Below are 22,933 nucleotides of genomic sequence, written 5' to 3' on the forward strand. Positions count from 1 at the left end.
CAGTGTCCCCTTGTGCGTGTTCCCCTTGTGTTAAATAGACTGTCTTTATCTACCCTATCAATTCCCTTCAGAATCTTGAATGTGGTGATCATGTCCCCCCTAACTCTTCTGTCTTCCAGCGAAGTGAGGTTGAATTCCCGTAGTCTCTCCTCGTAGCTCATTCCTCTCAGCTCGGGTACTTGTCTGGTGGCAAACCTTTGAACCTTTTCCAGTTTAGTCTTATCCTTGACTAGATATGGACTCCATGCTGGGGCTGCATACTCCAGGATTGGCCTGACATATGTGGTATACAAAGTTCTGAATGATTCTTTACACAAGTTTCTGAATGCCGTTCGTATGTTGGCCAGCCTGGCATATGCCACTGATGTTATCCGCTTGATATGTGCTGCAGGAGACAGGTCTAGCGTGATATCAACCCCCAAGTCTTTTTCCTTCTCTGACTCCTGAAGAATTTCCTCTCCCAGATGATATCTTGTATCTGGCCTCCTGCTCCCTATACCTATCTTCATTACATTACATTTGGTTGGGTTAAACTCTAACAACCAATTGATCGACCATTCCTTCAGCTTGTCTAGGTCTTCTTGAAGCCTCAAACAGTCTTCTTCTGTTTTAATCCATCTCATAATTTTAGCATCGTCCGCAAACATTGAGAGAAATCAATCGATACCCTCCGGGAGATCATTTACATATATCAGAAACAAAATAGGACCGAGTACAGAGCCCTGTGGGACTCCACTGGTGACTTCATGCCAATCGGAGGTCTCACCCCTCACCGTAACTCTCTGCTTCCTATTGCTTAGATACTCCCTTATCCACTGGAGCACCTTACCAGCTACACCTGTCTCTCCAGCTTATGTACCAGCCTCTTATGCGGTACTGTGTCAAAGGCTTTCCGACAATCCAAGAAAATGCAGTCCGCCCAGCCCTCTCTTTCTTGCTTAATCTTTGTCACCTGATTGCAGAATTCTATCAAGCCTGTAAGGCAAGATTTACCCCTCTCTGAACCCATGTTGGCGATTTGTCACGAAGTCCCTTCTCTCCAGATGTGTTACCAGGTTTTTTCTCGCGATCTTCTCCATCACCTTGCATGGTATACAAGTCAAGGACACTGGCCTGTAGTTCAGTACCTCTTGCCTGTCGCCATTTTTGTATATTGGGACCACATTCGCCGTCTTCCATATTTCTAGTAGGTCTCCCGTCTCCAGTGACTTACTATACACTATAGAGAGTGGCAAGCAAAGTGCCTCTGCACACTCTTTCAGTATCCATGGTGAGATCCCATCTGGACCAACAGCCTTTCTAACATCCAGATCCAGCAGGTGTCTCTTGACCTCCTCTCTCGTAATTTCGAACTCTTCCAAGGCCGCCTGGTTTACCCCCCTTTCTCCTAGCACAGTGACCTCACCTTGTTCTATTGTGAAGACCTCCTGGAACCTCTTGTTGAGTTCTTCACACACCTCTCTGTCATTCTCTGTATACCTGTCCCCGCCTGTTCGAAGTTTCAATACCTGTTCTTTCACTGTTGTTTTCCTTCTGATGTGACTGTGGAGTAGCTTTGGTTCGGTCTTGGCTTTGTTTGCTATATCATTTTCAAAACTTTTCTCTGCTTCTCTTCTCACCCTGACGTACTCATTCCTGGTTCTGTGGTATCTCTCTCTGCTTTCTGGTGTTCTGTAATTCCGGAAGTTCCTCCACGCCCTTTTGTTCAGTTTCTTCACTTCCATACATGCCCTATTATACCATGGATTCTTCTGTTGCTTCTCGGATTTTTCCCTTTGGGCCGGGATGAACCTGTTTACTGCCTCCTGACACTTTTGGGTAACATAGTCCATCATACCCTGTACAGACTTATCTCTGAGTTCTGTGTCCCAAGGTATTTCACTTAGGAAACTTCTCATCTGTTCATAATTCCCCTTTCGGTATGCCAGCCTTTTGATTCCTAGTTCTTTTTTGGGGGAGATAAGTCCTAGCTCTACCAGGTACTCAAAGTTCAATACACTGTGGTTTCTCATTCCCAAGGGCGCTTCCATCTTAACTTCTCTTATATCCCACTCATTTAGGGTAAATATCAAATCAAGCATTGCTGGTTCATCTTCTCCTCTCATTCTTGTTGGTTCTTTGATGTGCTGGCTTAGAAAGTTTCTTGTTGCCACGTCCAGCAGCTGAGCTCTCCATATTTCTGGTCCTCCATGCGGGTCACTGTTCTTCCAATCTATCTTCCCATGGTTGAAGTCTCTCATAATTAGTAGTCCAGATCCATTCCTGCCAGCAACAGAAGCTGCTCTTTCTATTATGTTAATAGTGGCCATGTTGTTTCTATCATATTCCTGTCTAGGTCTTCTGTCATTTGGTGATGGATTATATATGACTACGACTATAATTTTTTTCCCTCCATTTGTTATGGTACCTGCTATGTAGACACTGAAACCTTCACAGCCCTGAATATCCGTCTCCTCAAAATCCCAGCCTTTTCTTACCAGCAGAGCTACACCACCCTCACCTCTTCCTTCCCTCTCTTTCCTCATAACATAATTGTATGGTGTGATGAGTATGGTGTGAAGATGCTTACATTGACTGGAGAGTATGGTGTGTGTAGGTGGTAATAGGTATGGTGCGTGTGTAGGCAGTGCTAGGTATGGTGAGTTTAGGTGGTGATGGGTATGGTGAGTGTTGGTGCAGATATTTATGGTGAGATTAGTTTTTTTCTACCACATACGTGGCCATACATTTACAATGCTAATCAGCATATGTACATTTTCTTCTGTCCTACTTGGACAGGTTTAGAAATGTGTTAAACATATAGTTCAGGGGTTTATTGAACAACTGTGTGTATTGTGTATAAGTGGTGACGAGTATGTTGTGAAGATTCATAAATTTACAACGGGGTATGGGAGGGTTTGATGGTGACCCGCGAGAGTGTGTGTAGTTGGTGATGGGGTATGGTGTGTGTAGTTGGTGATGGGTATGTTGCGTGTAGGTGGTGATGGGTATGGTGTGTGAAGGTGGTGATGGATATGGTGTGTGTAGGTGGTGGTAGGTATGGTGTGTGTAGGTGATGATGGGTATGGTGTGTGAAGGTTGTGATGGATATGGTGTGTGTAGGTGGTGGTAGGTATGGTGTGTGTAGGTGATGATGGATATGGTGTGGGTAGGTGGTGGTGGGTATGGTGTGTGTAGGTTGTGATGGATATGGTGTGTGTAGGTGGTGATGGGTATAGTGTGGGAAGGTGGTGATAGTTATGGTGTGTGTAGGTGGTGATTGGTATGGTGAGTGAAGGAGGTGATGAGTATGGTGTGAAGATGCTCACATTGACAGGAGGGAATGGGAGGGTATGGTGGACACCCGGGAGGGTGTGTGTAGGTGGTGATGGGTATGGTGTGTGTAGGTGGTGATGGGTATGGTGTGTGTAGGTGGTGATAGATATAGTGTGTGTAGGTGGTGATAGGTATATTGTGTCTAGGTGGTGATGAGTATGGTGTGTGTGTAGGTGGTGATGGGTATGGTGTGTGTAGATGGTGATGGGTATGGTGTGTGTAGGTGGTGATAGATATAGTGTGTGTAGGTGGTGATAGGTATATTGTGTCTAGGTGGTGATGAGTATGGTGTGTGTGTAGGTGGTGATGAATATGGGGAGTGTAGGTATTGATGGGTATAGCGTGTGTTGGTGGTGATGGGTATGGTGTGTGTAGGTGGTGGTGGGTATGGTGTGTGTAGATTGTTTTGGAATTGGTGTGTGTAGGTGGTGATATGTATAGTATGTTTAGGTGGTGATGGATATGGTGCATGTAGGTAGTGATGAGAATGGTGTGTAGATGGTGATGGGTATGATTTGAAGATTCATACATTTTCAGGAGGGTATTGTAAGATATAGTGGAGACCCTGGGAGGGTATGTGTAGGTGGTGATGGGTATGGTGAGTGATGGTGGTGATGGGTACGGTGCGTGTGTAGGTGGTGATGAGTATGGTGAGTGTTGGTGGTGATGGGTATGGTGAGCGTAGATGGTGATGGGTATGGTGCATGACGCTTGTTATGGGTATGGTGTGTGAAGGTGATGATAAGTATGATGTGGGTAGGTAGTGATGGGTATGGTGTACTCACCTAATTGTACTCATCTAATTGTGCTTGCGGGGGTTAGGCTTTGTCTCTTTGATTGACTGTTGACAGCCTCTCAACTGTCAATCAAGTGGTGTACAGATTCCTGAGCCTACTTGGCTCTGTCATATATACATTTGAAACTGTGTATGGAGTCAGACTCTACCACATCACCGCTTAGTGCATTCCATTTAAGTGGAGATGGATATTATGTGTGCTGGTGGTGATGGATATTGTGGTGATCGATATGGTGTGATGGATATGATTGGTATGGTGTATGTAGGTGGTGATGGGTATGGTGTGTGTAGGTGGTGATGGGTATGGTGTGTGTAGGTGGTGATGGGTATGGTGTGTGTAGGTTGTTATTGGTATAGTGTGTGTAGGTGGAGATATGTATGGTGTATTTAGGAGGTGATGGATATGGTGTTTAAGTGATGATGTGTGTGGTGTGTGTGTAGGTGGTAATGGGTATGATGTGAAGATTCTTAAATTTACAAGAGGGTATGGGAGGGTTTGGTGGTGTCTCGGGATGGTGTGTGTAAGTGATGATGGGTATCGTGTGTGTTGGTGGTGATGGGTATTGCGTGTGTAGGTGGTGATGGATATGGTGTGTGTTGGTGGTCATAGGTATAGTGTGTGTAGGTGGTGATGGGTATGGTGAGTGTAGGTGGTAATAGGTATGGTGTGTGTAAGTGATGATGGATATGGTGTGTGTAGGTCGTGGTGGGTATGGTGAGTGTAGGTGGAGATGAGTATGGTGTGTGTACGTGCTGATGCATATCGTGTGATGGATATGACTGGTATGGTGTGATTTGGCATTGATGGGTATGGTGTGTGTGTGTAGGTGATGTTGGATATGATGTAATGGATATAATGGGTATAGTGTATGTTGGTGGTGATGGGTATGGTGTGTGTGTAGTTGGTGATGGGTATAGTGTGTATAGGTGGTGATGGGTATGGTGTATGTTGGAGGTGATGGGTATGGTGTGTGTAGGTTGTGATGGGTATGGTGGGTATAGGTGGTGATAGGAATGGTGTGTGTAGGTGGTGATTAGTATGGTGATTGAAGGTGCTGATGGATATGGCGTATGTTAGTAGTGATGGGTATGGTGTGTGTAGATGGAGATGGACTATGGTGTGAGTAGGTGGTGATGGGTATTGTGTGTGTAGGATGTGATGGTTATGGAATGTTTAGATGATGATGGGTATGGTGTGTGTAAGTGGTGATGGTTATGCTGTGTGTAGGTGGTGATGTGTATTGTGTGTGTAGGAGGTGATTGGTATGGTGAGTGAAAGTTGTGATGAGTAAGATGTGAAGATGCTTACATTGACAGGAGGGTATGGTGTGTGTAGGTGGTAATGGGCATGGTGCGTGTGTAGGCAGTGCTAGGTATGGTGAGTTTAGGTGGTGATTGGTATGGTGAGTGTTGGTGGATATATTTAGGGTGTATTTAGTTTTTTTTTCTACCACAGACGTAGCCATACATTTACAATGCTAATCAGTATATATACATTTTCTTCTGTCCTCCATGGACGGGGTTAGAAATGTGTTAAACATATAGTTCTGGTGTTTATTGAAAAACTGTGTGTATTGTGTTTAGGTGGTGATGGGTATGGTGTGAAGATTCATATATTTACAAGAGGGTATGGTGGTGACCCGCGAGGTTGTGTGTAGGTGATGGTGGGTATGGTGTGTGTAGGTGGTGATGGATATGGTGTGTGTAGGTGTTGGTGGGTATGGTGTGTGTAGGCGGTGATGGATATGGTGTGTGTAGGTGTTGGTGGGTATGGTGTGTGTAGGTGGTGGTGGGTATGGTGATGGATATGGTGTGTGTATGTGGTGATGGATATGGTGTGTGTAGGTGGTGATGGATATGGTGTGTGTAGGTGGTGGTGGGTATGATGTGTGTAGGTGGTGATCGGTATTGTGTGTGTAGGTGATGTGGAATGGTGTGTGTAGGTGGTGGTGGGTATGATGTGTGTAGGTGGTGATAGCTATGGTGTGTGTGTAAGTGATGATTGATATGGTGTGATGGATATGATGAGTATGGTGTGAGTTTGTGTGGATGGGTATAGTGTGTGTGTAGGTGGTGATTATTATGGTGTTATCATGAGTTGATTTCAGGGTTCAGCGTCCCTACAACCCAGGCCTCCTTTTTGCTACGCACCCCCATTAAGCAGCCCATAGCAGCTATCTAACTCCCAGGTACCTATTTACTGCTAGGTGAACAGAAGCATCATGGTGAAAGAAATTGCCCATTTGTTACTGTCTAAACCTGGGATCGAACCCGGAACCTCAGGTCTACGAATTCGAATATTAGCTTAAAAACTTGGCTTATTAGGCAAATCGAGCCTTGCATAGTAGGCCGAGAAGTGCGTTCTGGCTATTAGGTACGACATATATATGTATATATATATATATATATATATATATATATATATATATATATATATATATATATATATATATATATATATATATATATATATATATATATATATATATATATATATATATATATATATATACAGCAGTCAGGGAAAACACCTCCAACACCTTCATTTCGACTGAGAATCTACTAGAAGCCATCAAAGCAACATCGGTTGGAACCTTGCAGCACATCCCCAAAGCTGCCCGGCCCCAGGCAGCAGCCAAACTATCCAGCCTCTTGAAAAAGGTCAATGACTCCCCCGGAACCATCCAAGCATGGCGCAACCTTTTCCTGTTTGGTAACATATGCCTAGCTGTCCCTGCAAGAAGAGACAAATCACTTGCTTCCTCAGTCATTATGGCTATAAATAGCTTTCCTAGAGAGGACAACCAGGCACCCCTCCCCACCCGTGCCAAAAACACCCACGGCAGGAAAGGTAGCAACAGCAGAACCGAGGCATCCAAAATCAGAGCAACAGTCAGCAAGAAAATAGAAGAAGGCAACACAATAGGGGCGATCAGAGTCATCACCAGTGAAGACACAGTTGCCACCAGGGATGCAGATACTGCACAAGCCCTGAGGGAAAAACACCCACCCAGAGCTCCTCGTGACGACAGTGTTCCCCTAGTCGGTGTCACCAGAGCAGAACCCCTGTGTGTGCTCGAATCCATGGTGCATAAAGCAGCTTTATCCTTCTCACCAGGATCAGCAGCTGGGTTCACAGGACTAAGACCTAACCACATCAAACAAATGCTCAACCCTACACTGGGAGACATTGCACAGGGCCTCCTGGTGGAACTAACTAGATTCGCCAACACATGTCTAGCTGGCAACATACCAGAGACCATACAGCCTCTCTTTTTTGGCGCTACCCTCTGTGCCCTGAGGAAAAAAGATGGAGGAATCATACCGATAGCTGTGGGCAATTCACTCCGGCGTCTCGTGGCTAAGGCTGCTGCTAGAGCAGTTAGTCAGGCAGCAGCCGACATGCTGAAGACAAAACAGCTTGGGTTTGGCATTCCCCAAGGGTGTGAGGCAGCAGCTCATGCAGCTAGAGCCTACATTGCCAACATTACGAATGAAAAAGCCCTGATAAAGCTGGACTTCAAAAATGCTTTCAATCTGGTTAGAAGGGATGCAGTACTCAGTGCAGTTCATCGCCTTTTTCCTTCCCTCTACCCGTTTGTAAACTCATGCTACAGCAAGAATCTAACTCTGCTTTTTGGGGAACATGAAATTGAATCACAAGAAGGTGTCTAACAGGGTGACCCCCTTGCTCCTTTTCTTTTCTGTCTAGTTATCAAGGAAGTCACCGATAACCTGTCCAGTGAGCTCAACATTTTTTTTTTGGACGATGGTACTCTAGCTGTCTCCCCAGCCTCACTCTTGGACGACATAAGAATAATTCAGGAGCAAGGAGCAAGCCTTGGCCTCACCCTGAACCCTTCCAAGTGCGAAATAACCTCTACCAACCAGTACATAATAGAGAAAATTAAGGTTGTTCTGCCTGACATTCATACAACCAACCCTGAGGACAGTACACTCCTAGGTGCTCCTCTTGGAAGGAATGCCATCGACGGGGTCCTTGGTAAGAAGATCACTGACCTGAAGAGGATGAACGAAAGGATCGAAGACATCGATGCTCATGATGCACTTTACCTCATCACCAGATGCTTGTCCCTCCCCAGGCTGACCTACTTTCTAAGATGTTCGCCATCATTCAACAATATTAAATTAGAAGAGTACGACAGCTTGCTGAAATCAACACTAGAAAAAGCCCTCAATCTTTCCCTCAGCGACTTACAGTGGAAACAGGCCTCCCTTCCTGTCAGACTGGGGGGGCCTTGGCGTGCGCACAGCAACACAAATTGCTGTACCAGCGTTCCTGTCCTCTTCAGTGGGGCCTGACAACTTGGTGAAGGAAATCCTACCTGAGCACCTAGTTCAACAGGCAGGGGTACATGATCCCAGCTTCACAGACTGCACAACCAAATGGGTCTCTCTCGCAGGACCAGCACCCGAACCACCGCCTTCTGAAGCCCATAAGCAATCCAGCTGGGATCGCCCCATTACCGACCAAGAAGCTGCGACTTTGCTAGAAGCTGCGACAACACCACATGACATTGCCCGACTTAGAGCTGTAGCAGCTCCTCATGCAGGTGATTTCCTTTTAGCAACCCCAATGTCAGCAACCGGCACCCGTCTCTCACCGCAGGCCCTCCGAATTGCCGTGGCTCTCCGCCTCGCTGCCCCAATCCCCACCGAATACAGGTGTATTTGCAGCGAGGCAGAGGCCGACAGATACGAACGGCATGGCCTTCTCTGCCAAAGGACAGGAGGATGGCATGCAAGACACGGCGAGGTTAATGACATTATTAAGAGAAGCCTTACCACAGCCGGTTGTCCAGCAGAGAGAGAACCCCATTGCCTAATGTCCCACAACTCTGATGAGCCTGTCGGTTGCCCAGACGGAATCACGGTGAACCCCTGGAAGAATGGTAGACAGTTGATGTAGGACTACACTTGCGTTTCAACTTTAGCCAATACCTATGTTGACTTCAGTGCTACACAAGCAGGAGGAGCTGCCAATCACCGGGAAGCGGCCAAGTCACGTAAATACAGAGACTTTGAGCACCACTACAATTTTGTCCTCATTGCCTCATAGACACTTGGTGCCTTGGGTAAAAGTGCTGCTAGCTTTTTGAAGGAGTTGGGGTCTAAGCTAATCGAAACAACTAGAGACCCTAGAGCTGCCAGTTTTCTTTTTCAGCGCCTTAGTGTGGCAATCCAGAGAGGAAATGCTCACTGCATCTATGGTTCCTGCCCGCCATCTGAGGAGCTGGAGGAGCTGTTCAACTTGTGACAAGCAGCCTTGTACCCTGCATGTAATCAATATTGTAACTTTTTTTTTTGTGTAATGACATTTTCAAATGAAGTTAGGTAAATATAAATAAATATATATATATATATATATATATATATATATATATATATATATATATATATATATATATATACATATATATATATACATATATATATATATATATATATATATATATATTCATATATATATATATATATATATATATATATATATATATATATATATATATATATATATATATATATATATATATATATATATATAGCTTCGGCTATCACTTCCTTTTGTCCGGCTGTGATGGTCAAGCGGATTAAGGTGCCCCGTAGTTACCAGTTGCGTTGCTCCTGGGAGTATGGGTTCGAGTCACTTCTGGGGTGTGAGTTTTCAGACGCATATAGTCCTGGGGACCATTCAGGCTTGTTCGCATTTGTGTTCCTCACGGGTGCCCCAAAGAATGAGGTGATTTGATAAAATGCTATGTCCAAGATTACCATCCGAGTTGCCGGCGGGGAAGTGGTTCAAATAGCTTTGGCTATCACTTCCTTTTGTCCGGCCGTGATGGTCAAGCGGATTAAGGCGCCCCCGTAGTTACCAGTTGCGTTGCTCCTGGGAGTATGGGTTCGAGTCACTTCTGGGGTGTGAGATTTCAGACGCATATAGTCCTGGGGACCATTCAGGCTTGTTCGCATTTGTGTTCCTCACATGTGCCCCAAAGAATGAGGTGATTTGATAAAATGCTATGCCCAAGATTACCATCCGAGTTGCCGGCGGGGAAGTGGTTCAAATAGCTTCGGCTATCACTTCCTTTTGTCCGGCCGTGATGGTCAAGCGGATTAAGGCGCCCCGTAGTTACCAGTTGCGTTGCTCCTGGGAGTATGGGTTCGAGTCACTTCTGGGGTGTGAGATTTCAGACGCATATAGTCCTGGGGACCATTCAGGCTTGTTCGCATTTGTGTTCCTCACGTGTGCCCCAAAGAATGAGGTGATTTGATAAAATGCTATGCCCAAGATTACCATCCGAGTTGCCAGCGGGGAAGTGGTTCAAATAGCTTCGGCTATCACTTCCTTTTGTCCGGCCGTGATGGTCAAGCGGATTAAGGCGCCCCGTAGTTACCAGTTGCGTTGCTCCTGGGAGAATGGGTTCGAGTCACTTCTGGGGTGTGAGTTTTCAGACGCATATAGTCCTGGGGACCATTCAGGCTTGTTCGCATTTGTGTTCCTCACGTGTGCCCCAAAGAATGAGGTGATTTGATAAAATGCTATGCCCAAGATTACCATCCGAGTTGCCGGCGGGGAAGTGGTTCAAATAGCTTCAGCTATCACTTCCTTTTGTCCGGCCGTGATGGTCAAGCGGATTAAGGCGCCCTGTAGTTACCAGTTGCGTTGCTCCTGGGAGTATGGGTTCGAGTCACTTCTGGGGGTGTGAGTTTTCAGACGCATATAGTCCTGGGGACCATTCAGGCTTGTTCGCATTTGTGTTCCTCACGTGTGCCCCAAAGAATGAGGTGATTTGATAAAATGCTATGCCCAAGATTACCATCCGAGTTGCCGGCGGGGAAGTGGTTCAAATAGCTTCGGCTATCACTTTCTTTTGTCCGGCCGTGATGGTCAAGCGGATTAAGGCGCCCCGTAGTTACCAGTTGCGTTGCTCCTGGGAGTATGGGTTCGAGTCACTTCTGGGGTGTGAGATTTTAGACGCATATAGTCCTGGGGACCATTCAGGCTTGTTCGCATTTGTGTTCCTCACGTGTGCCCCAAAGAATGAGGTGATTTGATAAAATGCTATGCCCAAGATTACCATCCGAGTTGCCGGCGGGAAAGTGGTTCAAATAGCTTCGGCTATCACTTCCTTTTGTCCAGCCGTGATGGTCAAGCGGATTAAGGCGCCCCGTAGTTACCAGTTGCGTTGCTCCTGGGAGTATGGGTTCGAGTCACTTCTGGGGTGTGAGTTTTCAGACGCATATAGTCCTGGGGACCATTCAGGCTTGTTCGCATTTGTGTTCATCACGTGTGCCCCAAAGAATGAGGTGATTTGATAAAATGCTATGCCCAAGATTACCATCCGAGTTGCCGGCGGGGAAGTGGTTCAAATAGCTTCGGCTATCACTTCCTTTTGTCCGGCCGTGATGGTCAAGCGGATTAAGGCGCCCCGTAGTTACCAGTTGCGTTGCTCCTGGGAGTATGGGTTCGAGTCACTTCTGGGGTGTGAGATTTCAGACGCATATAGTCCTGGGGACCATTCAGGCTTGTACGCATTTGTGTTCCTCACGTGTGCCCCAAAGAATGAGGTGATTTGATAAAATGCTATGCCCAAGATTACCATCCGAGTTGCCGGCGGGGAAGTGGTTCAAATAGCTTCGGCTATCACTTCCTTTTGTCCGGCCGTGATGGTCAAGCGGATTAAGGCGCCCCGTAGTTACCAGTTGCGTTGCTCCTGGGAGAATTGGTTCGAGTCACTTCTGGGGTGTGAGTTTTCAGACGCATATAGTCCTGGGGACCATTCAGGCTTGTTCGCATTTGTGTTCCTCACGTGTGCCCCAAAGAATGAGGTGATTTGATAAAATGCTATGCCCAAGATTACCATCCGAGTTGCCGGCGGGGAAGTGGTTCAAATAGCTTCAGCTATCACTTTCTTTTGTCCGGCCGTGATGGTCAAGCGGATTAAGGCACCCCGTAGTTACCAGTTGCGTTGCTCCTGGGAGTATGGGTTCGAGTCACTTCTGGGGGTGTGAGTTTTCAGATGCATATAGTCCTGGGGACCATTCAGGCTTGTTCGCATTTGTGTTCCTCACGTGTGCCCCAAAGAATGAGGTGATTTGATAAAATGCTATGCCCAAGATTACCATCCGAGTTGCCGGCGGGGAAGTGGTTCAAATAGCTTCGGCTATCACTTTCTTTTGTCCAGCCGTGATGGTCAAGCGGATTAAGGCGCCCCGTAGTTACCAGTTGCGTTGCTCCTGGGAGTATGGGTTCGAGTCACTTCTGGGGTGTGAGTTTTCAGACGCATATAGTCCTGGGGACAATTCAGGCTTGTTCGCATTTGTCTTCCTCACGTGTGCCCCAAAGAATGAGGTGATTTGATAAAATGCTATGCCCAAGATTACCATCCGAGTTGCCGGCGGGGAAGTGGTTCAAATAGCTTCGGCTATCACTTCCTTTTGTCCGGCCGTGATGGTCAAGCGGATTAAGGCGCCCCGTAGTTACCAGTTGCGTTGCTCCTGGGAGTATGGGTTCGAGTCACTTCTGGGGTGTGAGTTTTCAGACGCATATAGTCCTAGGGACCATTCAGGCTTGTTCGCATATATATATATATATATATATATATAAATATATATATATATATATATATATATATATATATATATATATATATATATATATATATATATATATATATATATATATATATATATATATATATATGTCGTACCTAATAGCTAGAACGCACTTCTCAGCCTACTATGCAAGGCCCGATTTGCCTAAAAAGCCAAGTTTTCATGAATTAATGTTTTTTCGACTACCTAACCTACCTAACCTAACCTAACCTAACTTTTTCGGCTACCTAACCTAACCTAAACTATAAGGATATTTTAGGTTAGGTTGGGTAGGGTTGGTTAGGTTCGGTCATATATCTACGTTAATTTTAACTCCAATAAAAAAAAATTGACCTCATACATAATGAAATGGGTAGCTTTATCATTTCATAAGAAAAAATTTTGAGAAAATATATTAATTCAGGAAAACTTGGCTTATTAGGCAAATCGGGCCTTGCATAGTAGGCTGACAAGTGTGTTCTGGCTACTAGGTACGACATATGTCTATATATATATATATATATATATATATATATATATATATATATATATATATATATATATATATATATATATATATATGTCGTACCTAGTAGCCAGAATGCACTTCTCAGCCTACTATGCAAGGCCCGATTTGCCTAATAAGCCAAGTTTTCATTAATTAATTGTTTTTCGACTACCTAACCTACCAAACCTAACCTAACCTAACTTTTTCGGCTACCTAACCTTTAAAGATAGGTTAGGTTAGGTTAGGTAGGGTTGGTTAGGTTCGGTCATATATCTACGTTAATTTTAACTCCAATAAAAAAAATTGACCTCATACATATTGAAATGGGTAGCTTTATCATTTCATAAGAAAAAAATTTGAGAACATATATTAATTCAGGAAAACTTGGCTTATTAGGCAAATCGGGCCTTGCATAGTAGGCTGAGAAGTGCGTTCTGGCTACTAGGTACGACATATAAATATATATATATATATATATATATATATATATATATATATATATATATATATATATATATATATATATATATATATATATATATATATATATTTATATATATATATATATATTTATATATATATATATATACTATTCAGTACGGTTACTGAAATCAATGCTAGAAAAAGCCCTTAACCTCTCTCTCGATGACCTACAGTGGAAACAAGCCTCTCTTCCCGTAAGACTTGGGGGCCTCGGAGTTCGAAAAGCAATGCAAATCGCTGTTCCAGCCTTCCTGTCCTCCTTATCAGCATCCGATGACCTTGTGAAGGAAATTCTACCTGCCCACTTACATCAGCTGGCAGGTGTACATGATCCCAATTTTACACGCTGTGCCACAGAGTGGGCCTCTCGTGCAGGCCAATCACCTCAACCACCATCCCCAAAAGCCCACAAGCAATCCAGCTGGGATGGTCCCATTGTAGACCAAGTTGCTGCAGAGTGCCTGGGTGCTGCAACAACACATCACGACATTGCTCGCCTCACAGCAGTAGCAGCACCACATGCATGGGATTTCCTGTTAGCAACCCCAATGTTGGCTACTGGCACGCGTCTCACACCACACGCCCTCCGAATTGCTGTGGCCCTCCGCCTTGCTGCCCCAATCCACACCAGATATAGGTGTATTTGCGGCGAGGTGGTGGCTGACAGGTACGGCCACCATGGCCTACTCTGCCAAAGCACAGGGGGATGGCACTCGAGGCACAGTGAAGTTAACGACATCATCAAGAGGAGCCTCACCACAGCTGGATGCCCAGCTGAAAGAGAGCCCCGTTACCTAACGCCCCGTAACTCTGATGCTCTTATTGGTCGCCCGGATGGTATCACAGTGAACCCCTGGAAGAATGGCAAGCAGTTGGTATGGGACTACACGTGCGTATCAACCCTGGCTAACACCTACATTAACCTCAGTGTTGCACAACCACGTGGCACTGCCACCCATAGGGAAGCAGCCAAATCCCGTAAGTATAGAGAACTAGATCACCATTACAATTTTGTCCCCCATCGCTTCTGAGACACTCGGCGCCTGGGGTAAAAGTGCTACCAGTTTTTTGAAGGAACTGGGTTCTAGGCTCATTGAAACAACAAGGGACCCGAGAGCTGCAAGCTTTCTTTTCCAGCGCCTCAGTGTGGCGATACAGAGGGGAAATGCGCACTGCATCCAGGGTTCCTGCCCGCCATCTGAGGAGCTGGAGGAACTCGACAACCTATGACAACCATCTTTGTAACCCATATGTAACTCCTTTTTTTGTAACAAAGTTCAAATAAAGTAAATATATATGTGTACATACAAAAGAATGGGGGTGGTAGGAGAAGATAATATTAGTGTTCAGTGAGAAACCACAAGGTCTCCTCTGAATACTTTTTATTTTCTTCTCCGAGGCTATGGGTCCCCACATTCGCACCAGAGGTGGTCCCCTCACAAACTTTAAAAAAAAAAATATATATATATATATATATGTATGTATGTATATGTATATATATATATGTATATATATATACATATACATATGTGTATATATATATATATTTATTTATTTATTGTTGTTTTAGATTTAGCTACTCACAACTAAATGTCCATGTAGCACGGGCTATAGTGAGCCCGTAAGGAACAGTGCTGGGCGTATTGGATTTATACCATTAAGGAGGTCAGATGTATAATACAAATAAGAGAGTACATCGTAAAGAAATAAATGTGGATAAATTGTATTATCAGTATCTGTACCTATTGGTGTATTTATCTTAGCAGACGTTACATGTATTGTCAGCCTTTTGTTGCTTGGTCAAGAATAATTGTACTTTCCTATATATATATATATATATATATATATATATATATATATATATATATATATATGCAGAAAATGCACAGATAAATATGAAAGGAGGTGAACGTTTCGGCTTGTTAAAGCCTTTAGCCAGCTTTAACAAGCCGAAACGTTCACCTCCTTTCATATTTCTCTGATCATAAAAAGATCAGTGTTTTCTGATCGTCAATTGCACATATAAATATATATATATATATATATATATATATATATATATATATATATATATATATATATATATATATATATATATATATATATATATATATATATATATATATATATATATATATATATATATATATATATATATATATATATATATATATATATATATATATATATATATATATATATATATATATATATATATATATATATATATTGGTGTATACTGGCAGCAGGTTTTCTTTCAAACATGTTTCATTGAATATGACTGCATATTCTGTATTTATTATTTTCTGGTTTAGGGCTACTATCCCTCTAACTATTTTCTTAGCATCGGGGCTTAATTGAAATAGAAGTTCTCCAAAACTCATTTTCGTACTTTTAAGGTGAAGAAAAGAAGTGATTTACTATAGAGTGTATTACACTTATTTGTATAATTTGCACGACGTTTCGAACCTCCATGGTTCATTCTCAAGTGAACAGATCTTACAATACTAGTTGATTTTATACCCGCATTAGGTCAGGTGATAATACAATGAAGGTGAAAAACATGGGGGGGATACATAAGGGATAAACATAGGGGCTGCAGAAGGCTTATTGGCCCATACGAGGCATCTCCTATCTAAACACAAAGATTAATCCAGTGTAATTGGCCTGTTATGTTGGACATTGTCTTCTGTGTTGGCATCGATATGTTCTTGTCTTGTCCTTACTGTAAGGACAAGACAAGAACATATCGATGCCAACACAGAAGACAATGTCCAACATAACAGGCCAATTACACTGGATTAATCTTTGTGTTTAGATAGGAGATGCCTCGTATGGGCCAATAAGCCTTCTGCAGCCCCTATGTTTATCCCTTATGTATCCCCCCCATGTTTTTCACCTTCATTGTATTATCACCTGACCTAATGCGGGTATAAAATCAACTAGTATTGTAAGATCTGTTCACTTGAGAATGAACCATGGAGGTTCGAAACGTCGTGCAAATTATACAAATAAGTGTAATACACTCTATAGTAAATCACTTCTTTTCTTCACCTTAAAAGTACGAAAATGAGTTTTGGAGAACTCCTATTTCAATTAAGCCCTGATGCTAAGAAAATAGTTAGAGGGATAGAAGCCCTAAACCAGAAAATAATAAATACAGAATATGCGGTCATATTCAATGAAATATATATATATATATATATATATATATATATATATATATATATATATATATATATATATATATATATATATATATATATATATATATATATATATATATATGTGTATATATATATATATATATATATATATATATATATATATATATATATATATATATATATATATATATATATATATACACATTTTCGTTCTAATTTGAATATGATATAACTGGAGCCAATTTTTTCTACAGTTGAAACAATGAACATCAATTGAAGGAAACATTACAATGGTCTAATATTGGCAGGGTGACAACGCCCAAGGACTGTGCTGACCTGTACCGCCGGGGAGAGAGGCTGGATGGCGTCTACTTCATCAAACCTGACAGGTAATTGTATATCATCCAAACAATACCAGGTTAACCATCCAGGTCGTGCCAAGTTAATTATCCAGGTTGTGCCAGGTTAACTATCCAGGTCGGGCCAGGTCAACCATCCAAGTTTAGTGAGATCAACCATGCAGGTCGACAATCCAGGTCATGTTAGGTCGACAGTATAGGCCGTGTCAGGTCGACAGTACAGGCCGTGTCAGGTCGACAGTACAGGCCGTGTCAGGTTGACAGTACAGGGTGCGCCAGGTCGACAGTACAGGTCATGCCAGGTATACAATGCAGGTCATGCCAAATCATCCATCCAGGTCGTGCTAGGCCAACAATCAGTGTCATGCCAGGTCAGTCATCAAGTTTGTGCCAGTTCAATCATTGAGGTCGTACCTGGTCATCCGTCAAGGTCGTGCTAGGCCAACAATCAGTGTCATGCCAGGTCAGTCATCAAGTTTGCGCCAGTTCAATCATTGAGGTCGTACCTGGTCATCCGTCAAGGTCGTGCTAGGCCAACAATCAATATCATCCCAGCAAACATAAATCGTTGTTTGACGTTTTTATTGGGTCTCAGAAAGGTGACTCTGTAACTATTTATATTAAGACGTCTTTTTAACATCAAATATGTGTGTGTGTTTTTTGTGAATGTATTCACCTGGTTGTGTTTGTTGGGGATGTGCTCTGCTCTTTCGGCTTACCTCTCAACTCTCAATCAATCAACTGTTAATAACTACCAACTATTTTTTCCCCGCACACACACACATACCCCCAGAAAGCAGCCTGTAACCGCTATCCATCTCCCTGGTACCTATGTACTGCTGGATAACAGGCGCATCAGGGTGAAAGATAATTACTATTTTATTTCTGCCATCACCAGGGATCGAACCCGGACCCTAGGATTACGAGACAGAGCGCTGTCCACTCAGCTATCAGGCCCCTCTCCTGATGTGTGTGTGTGTGTGTGTACTTACATAATTGTACTTACCTAATTTTGCTTGTGGGGGTTGAGCTCTGGCTCTAGGGTCCCGCCTCTCAACCGTCAATCAACAGTTGTACAGGTTCCTGAGCCTATTGGGCTCTATCATATCTACACTTCAAGCTGTGTATGGAGTCAGCCTCCACCACATCCCTTCCTAATGCATTCCATTTGTCTACTACTCTGACACTGAAAAGTTCTTTCTAACGTCTCTATGGCTCATTTGGGCACTCAATTTCCACCTGTGTCCCCTAGTGCATGTGCCCCTTGTGTTAAAAAGTCTGTCTTTATCTACCCTATCAATTCCTTTGAGAATCTTGTATGTGGTGATCAGGTCCCCTCTAACTCTTCTGACTCCCAGTGACGTGATGTTTAATTCCCGTAGTCTCTCCTCGTAGCTCATACCCCTCAGTTCTGGTTCTAGTCTGGTGGCAAACCGTTGAACCTTTTCCAGTTTAGTCTTATGCTTGACTAGATATGGACTCCATGCTGGAGCCGCATACTCCAGGATTGGTCTGACATATGTGGTATATAATGTTTTGAAAGATTCTTTACACAAGTTTCTAAAGGCCGTTCTCATGTTAGCCAACCTGGCATATGCCGCTCATGTCATCCTCCTGATATGAGCTTCAGGGGACATGTCTGGCGTGATATCAACCCCCAGGTCTTTCTCTCTCTCTGACTCTTGCAGGATTTCATCTCCCAAACTATACCTTGTATCTGGTCTCCTGCTCCCTACACCTATCTTCATTACATTACATTTGCGTGGGTTAAACTCTAACAACCATTTGTTCGACCATTCCTGCAGCTTGTCCAGGTCTTCTTGAAGCCTCAAGCTGTCCTCCTCTGTCTTAATCCTTCTCATAAGTTTGGCGTCGTCAGCAAACATTGAGAGGAATGAGTCTATACCCTCTGGGAGATCATTTACGTATATCAGAAACAGGATAGGTCCAAGCACAGAGCCCTGTGGGACTCTACTGGTGACTTCACGGCATTCTGAGGTCTCACCGCTCACTATAACTCTCTGCTTCCTATTGCTTAGGGACTCCCTTATCCACTGGAGTGCCCTACCAGTTACTCCTGCCTGTTTCTCCAGCTTATGCATCAACCTTTTATGGGGTGTTGGAAATTTCCAACATAATACAACACTGTTGTATTATTATTAATTATTACTAAAATCTACTAATTACTGTAGTAACTAAAATTAACCAACAGTAGAGTTCACATGAACTAATAATTGTATCTGTACAATAATGCTAGAATTCTTACGTAACCAGACACCAGTATTGCGTCAGATTCTACCAAAATAAACACATTTATATCCAGTGTGTCAGAGAATTGAGTTTGATTCTCTAAAAACAACAGTGTTCTGTGTGATAATTATTTACCAATAACCTGACTCCCAAATAATGCCAAATAGAGCGTTTCTAGTTACAACTGTTATCTGGTAATAAATTTAACGTCACACGTGAATGCCATAGAGAGAATTAATATCATTCTCCATTGCTCGTTTAACATCGTAAATCGAGCAAATAATAATATTTAACTCCCTAGAATTATAAACCCCTAATTATCCCAGCATTTTAGCCGCAACTGCGAGAAATAATATTATTCCTAGTAAATAATTTGTGTGGCGAATGCGGGGACGCGGAGCGGGGAAGAGAGACGCCATGTTACTGGGAGAGTGTGTGGAGGCGTCGACGAGTGAGGAAAGTCGCCAAAGTGCGGTGTGAAGACTAGTTGCGGAATTGAGCAACTTGTTTGGTGTCAGTGTCATAGGATACATTGTGGTGAATCGTCAACGAGAATTAACTTGACATTCAGCCCGGAACTTGTCAATTTGTTCCGTGTAATCCATCGTGACTGGCCAGAGAAGCGCGTCGACATCTAGGCCAAGCTAAACGCCACGTGTTCGCCATTGCGACGCTAGAGCCTGGGACGCGAGCTTCGGCAAGCTTCAACTTATACAGTGCCCTATTAGCTAAGTACACTTATTCCCTTTTGATGCATCATTAAAGATAGTTTACAGCAGGGTAGCTTGTCGTCACGCCGAGCGACATAAATAAAACACATGTTAGTATATTTTTCCACTCTCCATTTCCAATTTCTTGAATATAGATATTTAGCAGCCTAATATGTTGCTACGTAATATATCTTGATTTACAGCTTGCGTGTGAAGAATTCCCCGAGCTGCTACTTTCCCGTGTTATTCATCTCCCAGTGTTCCATGATGAATTCCGGAGATTCCGAGGATGATTCATTACTGATGTCTTGGAAAACGTCTTCAAGCTAAGACCCTTTCCGTATTCCATTATTCAAATTATCTGTACTGGATTATTACTATTGATCACTGTGCACTGGATTTAACACGTGTTTATTATAATCATTAATTTCTGATATTCATATTCTATGTTCTTATTGGTGACAAATCCTCTATTGATTCTCTAATTGGTCATAGGATTAGGTATTACATAATGAACTGGTGTACGAACCACACTAGTTCCTAGACATATATGAAGTTCTAGCAATAACCCCCCAATGTAGGTGTTTGAGGCTTTGATTCAATTAAATTATATATACAGCCCATTAATTATTCAAGTGATTATATTTTCTAGTATTTATCCATAGTTACTGGTTCCTCTAGCAATTTCAAATGATCACATTTTATTAGTTTCCCTCTTTACTATAAAGGCGGGTGGTCCTTCGTAATTGATTTCATTACATTAATAATTAAATAAATAGAGTCAAGCCCCAAATTTCCCACATTATGGTCCTTATCGAACCGGATAAACATAAATTAAAAATATACATACTAATTAGTAATAACTAATCACTGTGTGAAGTAGTCTAGACTAACCATTTTAATTAATTGTGTCTACCAACAGCGTAACACACAGGTTGGCCTAAGTCACACCAAGTCATTGCTACTTACACCTCATGTATAAGGTAGCACTCGTGGGACACAGTTAGTTGCCCACAACACTTAGGCCTACACTTCATACTGAAGTAAGAATCTTTAGGTCACCAGGAGCAACAGCTCATAACTTGTATATTAATCACTAACACCAATTATGTGTTAACTATTTGGGCTATACAAATATTTCAATATATGACTGTCAGCAGACTGTCCATTATAGCCTAAATTCATGTCATAATTACTGATTCACTCAAGTCAGTGGATCATTAACATTTTAGGATCCAGTATACTAATATAAATTGCTGATCCCATACTAATTAATCATTACTAACCCTGATAACATTTTATTCCACAATTAGGAGTACATTTAGGAGTTAGATATTATTTACGGCAGTAGAATACTTGCCAAACACAATTAATTCTCTTGTGTTCATTTAATTTCTTATACACATAATTCTACCAGTGTATATATTACATAAACTATAAAACCCAAAAAAACCATAAATACAGCACAATTATTTGCACTTTACTGCACCACAATATAATCTTTGCCAGCCTTTATTAGGTAGCAATTTAGGCTGTGATTGTGCTGAAATTTGGCACAAGCATAGACTAAATGAATTTGTAGTTTCTTAAGTAGAAATTCTCACGACTAGGCTTGAGCTAGTTAGTGATATATATTATTCATTTTTGTGCTGACCCTATCAAGGGTGGGATTAACCATTTATTGTGTAATTATATTTTATTGCATATTTCTATGTACATCTTTGAGTGTTACTGTAAGTCCACTACCCATCCGAGGCTGATTTTGAAGAGCTAAGCTAAGGAACACCTGTAGTGAGACCAAGGTACCACTCAAATCTTAGTTGCTTATTATTAGGTCGGTAGCTAACCTCTAAATGAGGTAAAATACAACCATCCTCAAGAAAATATCAGGCTGTCAATAATTACACCTGCTCTACATCAAGGAGCAGACACCATAGCTGTACAAGTAGCTATATAAGCCCTATAAGGCTCAAATTTACATCCAGAATGGATACTCCTGCAATATTAAGGAGAATCGGTATTACCCTGAGATGTCTTCAAAAGCACCTGTCAAGACGACTTGACGAATGTGACAACGGTTTGGAAGACAAGCCAATTGACTTCTTTGAGTTCAACCTTTCCACAGAGGCAGCTAACGAAAAATATGTCCAGGTGAAGGAGATAATCGAGGCTTATAGGAACAAACTCCTTAGCAGTAATACTGACCCAGACGAATTATGTCTGATAGAATCTGATCTTGATGAATATGAATGTATCATTCAAGACAAGTTAGATCACTATAAAAGAGTGCTTGCGAAACAAAATGATCCTGAGTGGATAGAACATTTTTGTAGAAGACCTACAACCGAGCAAGCACCCAGCTCAGATGAAATACATGAGCTACCTCAAGATGAGGAGAATCCTCTAATCAATACTGATCACTATACAGGATCAACAACTGAAGTTCAACCTTCCTTTTCTAACATCTCATCTAATACAACTTCACGTAATGATTTGTTTACAGTCTGATCAATTTTCAGACAGCTCTTCTCAATGTTCCCTGGATTCTATAAGTTTAATACATGAGGCTACTGAATTAACTAGCTTATCACAAGAACCCAGAGAAACAAGTGAAGCTGCAGATGAAACAAGTGAAGCTACAATAATCAGTGGATCTGAACCAGAAAATGATAAAGCTAATGCTGCAACAGCAACCAAAGTTGTAATTAAAGCTGAGGCTAAGCAAGAAG

At 42.4% G+C, this 22,933-nt stretch overlaps 1 protein-coding gene across 1 annotated transcript in view; it reads left to right on the forward strand.

The window, feature by feature from the left end:
* The window catches only part of LOC138351522 (golgin subfamily A member 6-like protein 4), a 153,435-nt gene that overhangs the window by 61,054 nt on the left and 69,448 nt on the right, over positions 1-22,933 (forward strand). Inside the window, exon 4 of the mRNA XM_069303333.1 lies at positions 17,194-17,274. Within this exon, the coding sequence (XP_069159434.1) occupies positions 17,194-17,274 (81 nt within the window). The remainder of the gene's footprint in view (positions 1-17,193; positions 17,275-22,933) is intronic.

The sequence above is a fragment of the Procambarus clarkii genome, chromosome 50 (assembly GCF_040958095.1).
Source record: "Procambarus clarkii isolate CNS0578487 chromosome 50, FALCON_Pclarkii_2.0, whole genome shotgun sequence".
In the NCBI taxonomy this organism is placed as follows: domain Eukaryota; kingdom Metazoa; phylum Arthropoda; class Malacostraca; order Decapoda; family Cambaridae; genus Procambarus; species Procambarus clarkii.